This window comes from Bufo gargarizans, chromosome 1, assembly GCF_014858855.1.
Source record: "Bufo gargarizans isolate SCDJY-AF-19 chromosome 1, ASM1485885v1, whole genome shotgun sequence".
Lineage (NCBI taxonomy): Eukaryota > Metazoa > Chordata > Amphibia > Anura > Bufonidae > Bufo > Bufo gargarizans.
This window is the reverse complement of record NC_058080.1, coordinates 586,773,089-586,785,690: the sequence shown is the minus strand read 5'-3', so window position 1 is coordinate 586,785,690 and position 12,602 is coordinate 586,773,089. Positions and strand designations below refer to the sequence as shown.

At 40.3% G+C, this 12,602-nt stretch overlaps 1 protein-coding gene across 3 annotated transcripts in view; it reads left to right on the top strand.

Annotated features, from left to right (window-relative positions):
* Nucleotides 1-11,966, top strand: part of WSB2 (WD repeat and SOCS box containing 2) — a 45,284-nt gene extending 33,318 nt beyond the window's left edge. For 2 of the 3 annotated variants that reach the window (XM_044275818.1, XM_044275817.1), the window contains exons 8-9: nt 3,994-4,101; nt 9,823-11,966. In XM_044275818.1, the coding sequence (XP_044131753.1) occupies nt 3,994-4,101; nt 9,823-9,988 (274 nt within the window). In that variant the 3' untranslated portion in view covers nt 9,989-11,966. The remainder of the gene's footprint in view (nt 1-3,993; nt 4,102-9,822) is intronic. The other variant, XM_044275819.1, reaches the window with a different exon arrangement.
* The last annotated feature ends 636 nt before the right edge of the window (nt 11,967-12,602 follow it).

Below are 12,602 nucleotides of genomic sequence, written 5' to 3'. Positions count from 1 at the left end.
TTGCCATTGATGGGTGAATAAACACCGATTTTTTTTTTCAAAGAATTGCTTGGAGTGTGTATGTATATATATATATATATATATATATATATATATATATATATATATATATATATATATATATATATATTTACACACACACACGTCTATAGACCACCACAATGGATTTGAAACAAACAAGATGTGCTGTAACTGCAGCTTGTCTGCTTTAATTTGAGGGTATTTACATCCAAATCGGGTGAACGGTATAGGAATTGCAAAAGTTTGCATATGTGCTTCCCACTTGTTAAGGGACCAAAAGTAATGGGACAATTGGCTTTTCAGCTGTTTCATGGCCAGGTGTGTGTTATTCCCTCATTATCCCAATTACAATGAGCAGATAAAAGGTCCAAAGTTCATTTCAAGTGTGCTATTTGCATTTGGAATCTGTTGCTGTCAACTCTCAAGATGAGATCCAAAGAGCTGTCACCATCAGTGAAGCAAGCCATCATTAGGCTGAAAAAACAAAACAAACCCATCAGAGAGATAGCAAAAACATTAGGCGTGGCCAAAACAACTGTTTGGAACATTCTTAAAAAGAGCTCAGCAACACCAAAAGACCCGGAAGACCACGGAAAACAACTGTGGTGGATGACCGAAGAATTCTTTCCCTGGTGAAGAAAACGCCCTTCACAACAGTTGGCCATATCAAGAACACTCTCCAGGAGGTAGGTGTATGTGTGTCAAAGTGAACAATCAAGAGAAGACTTTACCAGAGTGAATACAGAGGGTTCACCACAAAATGTAAACCATTGGTGAGCCTCAAAAACAGGGAGGCCAGATTAGAGTTTGCCAAACGACATCTAAAAAAGCCTTCACAGTTACTGGAACAACATCCTATGGACAGATGAGACCAAGATCAAATTGTAACAGAGTGATGGGAAGAGAAGAGTATGGAGAAGGAAAGGAACTGCTCATGATCCTAAGCAAACCACCTCATTAGTGAAGCATGGTGGTTGGTGGTAGTGTCATGGTGTGGGCATGTATGGCTGCCAATGGAACTGGTTCTCTTGTATTGATGATGTGACTGCTGACAAAAGCAGCAGGATGAATTCTGAAGTGTTTCGGGCAATATTATCTGCTCATATCCAGCCAAATGCTTCAGAACTCATTGGACGGCGCTTCACAGTGCAGATGGACAATGACCCAAAGCATACTGCAAAAGCAACCAAAGAGTTTAAGGGAAAGAAGTGGAATGTTATGCAATGGCCAAGTCAATCACCTGACCTGAATCCGATTGAGCATGCATTTCACTTGCTGAAGACAAAACTGAAGGGAAAATACCCCAAGAACAAGCAGGAACTGAAGACAGTTGCAGTAGAGGCCTGGCAGAGCATCACCAGGGATGAAACCCACTATCTGATGTATATGCATTACAGACTTCAGTCTGTAATTGACTGCAAAGGATTTGCAAAGGTTTTGAAAAGTGAAAGTTAGATTTATGATTATTCTGTCCCATTACTTTTGGTTCTTTAACAAGTGGGAGGCACATATGCAAACTGTTGTAATTCCTACACCGTTCACCTGATTTGGATGTAAATACCCTCAAATTAAAGCAGACAAGCTGCAGTTAAAGAACATCTTGTTTGTTTCATTTCAAATCCATTGTGGTGGTGTATAGAGCCAAAAATGTTAGAATTGTGTTGCTGTCCCAATATTTATGGACCTGACTGTATGTGTGTATATGTGTGTGTGTGTGTGTGTGTGTATATATATATATATATATTTTATTACACTGTATATCATATTTTTTGCTTTATTAAATGCACCCGATGATAAGACGCCGCGGCTCCTCTCCTGACTGCTCTGGCACAGTTTTTTTTATTTTTGTTTTTTTACAGTGTTCACCTGACAGAGTAAAAATTGTTATATTTTTATATAGCAGTTCGTAACTACATGGCGATACCTAATATATGCCTTTTTTTTTTTTTGGGCGGAGGGGATTTACACAATAAAAAATGTTTAAAAAAAAAAATAAAATCATGTTTTTGTGTTTCCATTCTCTGAAAGCCAAATATTTTTATATTTTTTAGGAGATTGTCTTAGGTAGAGTCTCATTTTTTGCGGGATGAGATGATGGTTTGATTGGTACCATTTTGGGGCACATATGAATTTTTGATTGCTTGGTATTACACTTTTTGTGATGTAAGGTGATAAAAAATGGCTTTTTGGCAAATTTTTTATTTTATTTTTTGATGGCGTTCACCAGACTGGTTGGATCACATGCTATTTTTATAGAGCAGGTTGTTACGGACACAGTGATGCTGTAGTATATGCATTTTTTTAAACAAAAAAAAACATGTTTTTGGGACGATTGACCTAATGTAGGGGCTCATTTTTTTTTTTTTGCGGGATGAGATGCAGGTTTGATTGGTACCATTTGGGGTCACATGACTTTTTGATTGCTTGGTATTACACTTTTTGTGTTGTAAGGTGATAAAAAATTGCTTTTTTTTTAAGGCGATTGCCAGACTGTTTAGAGCATGTGATATTTTTACAGAGCAGGCTGTTATGGACGCGGCGATATCTAATGTCTTTTTTTTAATTTATTTATTTATTTTGGTTTTACACAATAAGAGCATTTTGTAAACAAAAAAAATCATGTTTTAGTGTTTCCATTTTCTGAAAGCCATATCTATTATTTTTTTGGCGATTGTCTTTAGGTAGGGGCTAATTTTTTGTGGGATGAGATGATGGTTTAATTGGTACTTTTTTTTGGGTACATATGACTCTTTTGATCACTTTTTATACTATTTTGTGGGAAGTGCGGTGGGCACAATTGCAATTCCATCATTGTTTTTCTTTTTTATGGTGGTCATCGTGCGGTAAAAGTACGTGATCCTTTTTATAGATCAGGTCATTACGGATGCGGCGATACCAAACATGTTTAGTGTTTTTTATTTTTAAAATTTTTAACTAATTATATGTGCGGATATAGGAAGAAGTTGATTTTTTTTTTTTATTTTTTTTACTTACTCACTTGGTTCTTAAAGATCCAGTCGGTCTGATGCCTCTACAATACACTGCAGTACGCTTGTTGCGTCACAGGCCATTCTCGCCCCCATACAGCTGTATGTTACAGCTGACAGTCTGCACAGCTCTGCCATCCTGAAGGGGGGGGGGGGGGTTGTAGAGGAGGGAGAGAGACACTGTGCGCTCCCATGTGGAGTGAGGAGGAGTTGCACAGACGGATTCTCTGTAAACTCACTGAGAGCAGCCTGCTGTGCATAGGAAGCACAACAGGCTGTAGAACCAAGACGAAAAAAGATAGATAATAGAACGAATTGGATAATTATTTTCTCCACACAATAAATGAATTTTACAGAGGTGTCCATATCTTTTAAAGGGGTTGTACAGGTTTAGAGCTGAACCCGGACATATCCCATTTTTTCCTCACTCAGTCCCTCTGACATGAGCATCGGAGCATTTCATGCTCCGATGCTCTCCCTTGCCCTCTGCTGAATGACAGGGATTTTTCTGGAGATCCAGTGACGTTACCCAGCTCTCCATGGATAAGCTTGGCGGAGGCTTCCGCCTAGTAGTGAGCCCAGTGATGTCACCGGCACTAATGGGCGGGCTTTAGTGCTGCTCTAGCCTGTAAAATAGCTATGGCAGTGCTAAAGCACGCCCATCAGTACCGGTGACACCACCGGGCTCACTGCTAGGCGGAGGCCTCCGCCTAGCAGTGTAAAAAAAATATAAACAAACAGCCCTTGCCCTGCGAGATACAGCGCAGGGCTAAGGAGCGCATTGGAGCATTTTATGCTCCAATGCTCATGTTAGAGGGGCTGAGTGGGGGAAGAAGGGGATATGTCCGGGTTTAGCTCTGAAGCCAGACAACCACTTTAACAAAATTAGATTTTTAATGAAAAATATGAGTTGACGATCTCTGGCTATTTTTAAATACTTAACACTTTTTTTTTTTTTTTTTTTTATATATACATTTTATTCTAGGTTTTTGAGAGTATGGTCCTTAGAACTGCAAGAACCTCTGACTGCTGCTCCAGTTAACAATGGTCTGTGTTGTACCTTTTTTCCACAGGGGGGAATTCTTGCAACAGGGTAAGAATGGAGATATAACATGTGCAGTATATTATAGGGGTTATCAGTTGTGCTCATCAGTTTACATACCCTTGCAGAATTTATGATTTCTTAACCATTGTTCAGAGAATATGAATGATAACACAAAAACTTTTCTTCTTTCTTCAAGTGCCTCCTTATTGTGCATCTTGAAACAGACACACCACATTCTTTCAGAGAGTCCTGTATTTCACCTGAAGTTATTTGTGGGTTTTTCCTTGCATTCCCGAACAATTTTTCTGGTCATTTGGGTAGTTTGTACTTACCCTGAGTGAAAGAAAAGTGTTTGTGTTATCATATATATTCTCTGAACAATGGTTAAGAAATTCTGCAAGGGTATGCTAACTTATGAGCACAACTGTAAAATACTATGCAATGAATAGGGCATTTCACATGAAGTATTATTGCAATATACATGCAATAAAAAAACTTTGGTCAGTTTTTGTGTACATTAGTTTCCTCTCTGGTTGCGTCCCCTGCTGTTCATCCTTTTCCTGCATTCAGAGGCTGACTAACATGTTCAGTACCTTCCTTGCTCCCCTCCCCTCAGTGCTGGCACAGTGATCTCTTAGAGAAGCAGATGAAGCAGCCCAGGCACCTTTCATTCAATCATTCCTACTTCTAAATTTACAAAAATATATAGCTGTACCTAGACAGTGGAGAAGGAAATCATGGGGGGCATTACATACCATATGTATCTGTGGGGGCTATATATGAGAGACTATTATGCAGGGGAGGAAGGGGTCAACAAGGAGATACAAGTGCTTGATGAGCTGCTGCCCTCCCACAGAAAGATAATCTACTATGCTGTGTATGAGATTTTATTGGTTTCCCTCTGCAAGTTGTCAAATACTAGGAGTTGTAGTTCTCACTCCCTGTAAGTACTCTGATAGCCCATAACATCCTAGAAATGCTGGCAGTTGTGGTTTCCTTCTGTATCCCTCTCCATATAATAACAACCTTACACATGCTTGAGTAATAATGACTATCACTAGAAAGGATGATTTCTGAGAGTTAAGGAAGGTTTTTGTCAGAACAGGCATTTTCTCTCACTGACTGTCACTACAAACCGTTGTCTGGGATGTACAATATTTGTATATACATCACATTATGACCACTAGCCAATATATAGAGTAACCACAGCACGGATAGCAGCTTTGGGCTGAGAGTGACTCAATAAGTTCCTGGTAGATTGTCACAGGTATCTGTAACCATGCTGACTACATTGCATATCACAGATGCTGGAATGTGGGGTGGGGGGGGGAGAGCCATAGAGCAAACACGACGATCGAGGTGGTCCCACAGATGCTCTATTGGGTTCAAGTATGGGGAATTAGGGGGCCAGGGTAGTACTTGGAAGTCTTGGTCATGTTATTATATCCAATGTTGCATATATCTAGCCATGTGACATGTCGCATTGTCTTATTGGAAGATCCCATAGGACCCAAGAAAGACAGTCAGCATGTATAGGTGCAAATGATCTGCAAGGATGGATTTATACCCAAATTGCCTTCCACATGGATGAATGGGCCCAGAAAATGCCATGAAAACATTCCCCAGACCACAACGCTGACACCACCAGTCAGAGTTGAGCGATATACCGGTGGCAACGATATACCGCAGTATTAATAAACAGCAATATGGTGATACCGCTGTTTCCTAATAACCGTGGTATTTTGTGACGTCATGTGCGTTGACCGCTTCTAAATTTGCATCCGCCCGCCCCTGCATACCACTGAATACAAACACATTGCTTCCAACGGTGGCGGCTCCCGGCATATCCTCGTTCCTATATATTTAAGGATCCACCTACTGACATCTGACGCCGGAATCGAAGCACACAAGCAAGGTGGCCGCGGGATATGTCTCTCCAGACTCCAACTCCCTCCTCGCCTGACTACTAGCCTACAAAGAGTGTCCAGCCCAGAGAAAGTGGAGTGAGAGACCCAAAAACATAGAATAGAACCATCCCGGGTCACGGAGGTTGTCAGAAATAAATGTCAGGTTTCTGTGGTGTAAAAAAAATGAGACAAAGATAAATCATTTCAGAACTTGACATTCAAAATCCTAGAAAAAAGGAGTAAATGTGACGCACTGGACTAGCTGTTGACCCAAGAGGTGCACTCAGTTGAGTGGACTCCCCCAGTCCACTCAAAAGAGAGTAATATAATGAAACAAAGATAACTGGGCACTCTCAGGATATCTGGACCATTTGAAATTTATCCAGCGATTATTATCCAGCTATTTAAAACTGCACTAATATTCCAGTGGGAACCACTTAGTACGAGACTTTCCCTTACGAATATTCATACGATTTATTATCAAGTATTCCATTTTATTCCTCGAATTTTATTACTTTTAGAATACCATTTTCCATTTGTTATATTGTATTACTGCATGCTGTGTTTTATGGTTTAACAGATAGATATTGATCGATTTTTAATATTATTATTGTCAGCACGCACAGTTATTCATTGTCAATCCATGCTATTATATGTTAATAAATTTGAAATGGTCCAGATATCCTGAGAGTGCCCAGTTATCTTTGTTTCATTATTTTACATTCAAAATCATGTTAAATAGGAGTCAGCATACACCTGCCATCATTTAAAGTGCCTCTGATTAACACCAAATAAAGTTCAGCTGCTCTAGTTGGTCTTTCTGGAAATGTTCTTAGTCTCATCCCACAGCAAAAGCCATGGTCCACAGAGAGCTTCCAAAGCATCAGAGGGATCGCATTGTTAAAAGGTATCAGTCAGGAGAAGGGTACAAAAGAATTTCCAAGGCATTAGATATACCATGGAACACGTCAAGTCATCAAGTGGAGAAAATATGGCACAACAGGGACATTACCAAGAACTGGACATCCCTCCAGAATTGATGAAAAGACAAGAAAATTGGTCTGGGAGACTACCAAGAGGCCTACAGCAACAATAAAGGAGCTGCAGGAATATCTGGCAAGTACTGGCTGTGTGGTACATGTGACAACAATCTCCCGTATTCTTCACATGTCTGGGCTATGGGGTAGAGTGGCAAGACGAAAGCCTTTTCTTACGAAGAAAAACATCCAAGCCAGGCTATATTTTGCAAAAACACATCTGAAGTCTCCTAAAAGCATGTGGGAAAAGGTGTTACGGTCTGATGAAACCAAGGTTGAACTTTTTGGCCATAATTCAAAAAGATATGTTTGGCCCAAAAACAACACTGCACATCACCAAAAGAACACCATACCCACAGTGAAGCATGGTGGTGGCAGCATCATGCTTTGGGGCTGTTTTTCTTCAGCTTGAACTGGGGCCTTAGTTAAGCTAGAGGGAATTATGAACAGTTCCAAATACCAGTCAATATTGGCACAAAACCTTCAGGCTTCTGCTAGAAAGCTGAACATGAAGAGGAACTTCATCTTTCAGCATGACAACGACCCAAAGCATACATCCAAATCAACAAAAGAATGGCTTCACCAGAAGGAGATTTAAGTTTTGGAATGGCCCAGAACTGAATCCGATTGAAAATCTGTGGGGTGATCTGAAGAGGGCTGTGCACGAGAGATGCCCTCGCAATCTGACAGATTTGGAGTGTTTTTGCCAAGAAGAGTGGGCAAATCTTGCCAAGTCAAAATGTGCCATGCTGGACTCATACCCAAAAAGACAGAGTGCGGTCATAAAATCAAAAGGTGCTTCAACAAAGTATTAGTTTAAGGGTGTGCACACTTATGCAACCATATTATTTTATTTCAATATTTTTTCTTCCCTCTACCTAAAAGATTTCAGTTTGTTTTTAAATTGAGTGGTACAGTTTATAGGTCACATTAAAGGTGGAAAAAGCTCCAAAATTATTTTATCTTTGTCTCATTTTTTTTACATTACAGAAACCTGACATTTTAACAGGGGTGTGTAGACTTTTTAGATCCACTGTATATTGTTGTTGCGATAAATTTCTTAATATTGTTATCGTGGGAATATTTTTGATATCGCCCAACCCTACCACCAGCTTGTTCTTCCAGTAATGGTTAAAGGGTATTTATTATCTGATATTTCTTGCCTGACATTTGATGAAGCAAAAAATGACTCCTTGAAGAAGGCAACCCTTTGCCAATCAGCGAAGGTCCAATTCCGATACTGACGAAAATATTGAAGCCTCTTCTGCAGATGCAGTATCATTAGCTAAGGTGCAGTGACCATCTGTCTGCTTCGGAGCCCCATACACAGTAAGGTTCACTGAACTGTTCTTTTAGACACACGTCTGGTAGCCTGCTCCACTGTAGCATGTCAGTTCGCTCTTGCGAACCTTTGTAGTAGATGTTTATCTCACATCACCACTCAGGATACACTTTCACCACAGCAGCATGTGAACAGTTCACCAACTGTGCAGTTTTAGAAATACTGACACCTTTGGCCTGAAAACCAATAATCATCCTTTTTTGTAACTGATAAATTGCCCTTTTTATCAATGACCACAACAAGGGATATGTTTGAATACAGCCTATTGCACCAAGCCACATGTGACTTCCTTTATGAGCTACTCGTTACTGATGTCGAAAGTAGGAAGTGGTCATAATAATGTGACTCAACTCTGTATTTGAGTCGCGAGGGGATTTATCTTGGTAGTTATTATTCTGTAGTCTCTATTACACCTTTCCCAGAAACCTAAAAGGCCAATCTGCCTAGTTGTGGTACTGTTCAGGAGAAGGGAGGGGTAGAACTTGGTAGATTTAGTATTCTGCAGTCTAATACAATTCCACATGGTGTAACCAAATCTGTTTTGTACTATTACTAAAGCCTCATGCAGACGTCCGTGGAACACGGCCTGTGAGATACCGGACTGGCATTGTAGGAGCGCAGGTTGCTATGACACCGTGCACTTTGTGCTGCCACTGCTGTACAGTAATACAGTTGTATAGATCATAGGAGTGTATTACTGTACTGAGGCGGCACAAAGCGCACAGCGTCATAGCAACCAATGACGCCATGAGCTCCTGCAGTGCCAGTCCGGTATCTCACGGACCGTGTTCCACGGACTTCTGCATGAGGCTTAACTAGAAGATTTCTTCCAACAAAATGGTGTCACTGTGTGTGACAAAAGTTATCCAGTCTACACCCAGCCCAGGGGGAGAGGGGAAGGAGATGGCTTGGCTGCAGCCCGAGAGAACAAACCACAGTTTTTTTCAGTTGTATTTTTCATGGTTTTCAATTGTGATATATAACTAAACAGCAAATAATGACCTACCATGAGATTTGTTTCATTTGTTTTTTTTTGTTTTTGTTTTTCTGTATTTTGGCTTTAGTTCCCCTTTAAACAGTAAATGGCTTACAGGTGAAACTCGAAAAATTTGAATATCGTGCAAAAGTCCATTTATTTCAGTAATGCAAATGAAAAGGAATTGCATTAATGCAGCTTAAAATTAGAATTTTGTGAAAAGGTTCAATATGTTAGGCTCAAAGTGTCACACTCTAGTCAGCTAATTAATCCATACCCCCTGAGCAAAGGGGACCTCAAAATTGTGACTTTGGGGTTTCATAAGCTGTAAGCCATAATCATCCAAATTATAACAAAGACTTGAAATATCTCGCTTTGCATGTAATGAGTCTATCTCGAATGTTAGTTTCACCTTTTAAGTTGCATTACTGAAATAAATTAACTTTGCACAATTTTTCGAGTTTCACCTGTATAACCCTGTGTAAATCATGTTCTTCTGTGTTCCAGAAACAGAGATGGGCACGTGCAGTTCTGGACTTCTCCTCGAATTCTGCCTTCACTACGTCACTTGTGTCGTATGAAACTACGGCACTTTCTAACCACCTATCAAGTACTTGCATTACCAATTCCTGGGAAAATAAAGGACTTCCTTATTTACAGGACTAATTATTAGACATGTTATCTCAGATTCGGTAAACCCACTGAATCAGACCTCAATCTAGAACTTTGAAACCTTACACCGAAGCTGCGTAAACCTCATTCCTACCGTATCTGGCACAGCAAAAACAGTGGTACTGTAAGAATCAATTACAGAAACCAGCCCTGTAAGCTTGTGAGATCAATTTTAGAAATGAAATGTATGATTGTAGCCCCCTTCACTGATAACTTCAGTATAGATGGTAAAGGACAAAAATAATATATTGTTACAATTTTTAAGGTTGTGTTGACCTAACATTTGCATGAATCTTAAATTCATATCAAATCCCATGAATGTTCATCCAACTATACATTTTCTGCATTGATATTTACACCTGATTCAAACTGATTTCAAAAAGTAAACTAAAAATGTGAAAAAGTTGTAGAAATACCAAAAGGAAATGCCTAAAATGTTATGTTTTTCTTGTAACCAATTAAATGTTCTGTTAAATGACTTTAAGGGGTTTTCCTAAAATGTTAGGGGCTGTTTCACAGAGCTAGTCCATTGCGGGAATAATCTGCAGAATCAGTGACGTGAAGCTGTCAGTATGATCCTATAGAACGAAGGTCATGCAGAGGCACAACGCATTATAAATCATAATGCTGTGCGCTCCTTCCTGCAAGACCAGAACAGAGGATCACGTTCACACACAGAGCGCAGTTCCTGCAATGGACTGAGTGAAACAGCCCAAACGCAGTCACATTTATAAGATTACTGTATGTTAACGCTACCTGCACATGGGATTGGGTTTTCTTACAGAAATTCTGCATAAATATGATGTTGTTTAGCCACACCCTTGCATTGAAAAGGGTGAAATCTGCATAAAGAATTGACCTGCTGCAGATTTCAAAATCCACATTGCGGGTCAATTTGCATGGAACAAAAAAATAAAATAAAAATCAAAGTAGACATGAGATTTGGCTAATCCCATACACTTTGCTGGTACTGTATTATAATGCGTTTTTTCCACATAAGAATCCCTGTGGAAAAACCATGCATAATCTGCAATGTTTGCGGGTAGCCTAAAGGGGTTATCCCATGAAAATTATATTTAGGGCTCATACACCCGGCCATTGCCATTTTTGCAGTCCGCAAAACACGGATACTGGCCCTGGGCATTCTGCATTTTGCAGAATGGAACGTCTGGCCTATAATAAAACAGTCTATCCTTGTCCATAACACAGACCAGTATAGGACATGTTCTATTTTCTGTGAGTGCTGTGAAACGGATATATGGATGCGGACAGCACACAGTGAGCTGTCTACATCTTTTGCGGCCTAATTGAAGTGAATGGGTCTGCATCCGACCCGCAAAAAATATACGGTGTTGTGCATGAGCCCTTAGGGACAGCAAAACAGGTTGTGTGCATGAGCCCTTATCCAGAGAATAGGCAGCTGGGACCCCTCTCTGAATGGAGTAGTACTACACATCTGTCCACCACTTCATTCACCTCCATGCAACTGACGTAGACAGCGCTCAATCAGTGCATATTGGCGCTCCATTCAGAACTCTGGATCCTCTGCTCTCAGGGTCCCAGTGGCCGGATGCCCACAGTCCCATGTGGATAGTTGATAAATACTTTTTCATGGAATAACCCAAATGTTAAAAGCATCTTACACAAAGGCCCAGAGCCATGTTTTCATTAGATATATATTGGCAAATAAAAACCCCTTTAACTTAAAACCAGACGTTAAAATCGGTCAACCTGCAGAGAATATAAATAGTTTTTTGTGGTTTTGAGTTTGCCTATTGTGAATAACAGACAAACATTAGAAAGCAAAGCAAATGTGCTCATTGCATACATGTTCACTAAACTGCTTAATTGGGCAAAAAAGCAAATGTCCTTTTCTGTTGGAATAGCCCATTGTGCACATTGAGTTTAACCATTCCTGTATCCATCCAATGTGATAATTTTGTAGCTTGTATTTTGCACTATAAAGAAGGTGATCTGTATGATGTGGTGTTTTGTTTTGTTTTTTTTCTATTCAGAAAAAAGGCTCTGGTGTACAGCCCATGATCAACTCAGTTGTTGCATGTTATACTTGGTGTTCTGTTCGTCATGTGTCTTTGTCTGTGTCTCTGTCCATGAGTCTGCTCAGTGTTGTGCATGTGCTGGAGAGTCCTCGCGTTCATGAAGGTTCCCCCTGCCATTGTTAGGCAGCTTTGTGCGTATACACAGTATAAAGCTTATATTACACCTATGAATGCTTGTTAGTGATGATCTGGCAGTGTAATACTGCCACCGATTACCCACTGAACAAGCTCGTTTATCGTGTAATTGGAATCTTTCAACATGTTTAAAGATCGTTTGCCAGCAGCAGATCGTGGTGTGTAATCATGATCTGCTGCCGGCAAACAACGAATCAGTATGGGGACGAGAGATGGCATTGGCGATAGCTCTTTCCCGTACTGAGCAGGAGATTGCTGCATGTAATAGCAGTGGTCTCCTCCGCTGATGAGCAGGCAATTGCTGGGAAGGAACGCTTCCCTCCTGACAAACATCAGCAAAATCTGCAGGTGTAACATAAGCTTAAGGGCTCATGCACACAACCGTTGTTGGCCGAATGGGTCCGCAATCCGGAAGGTGTG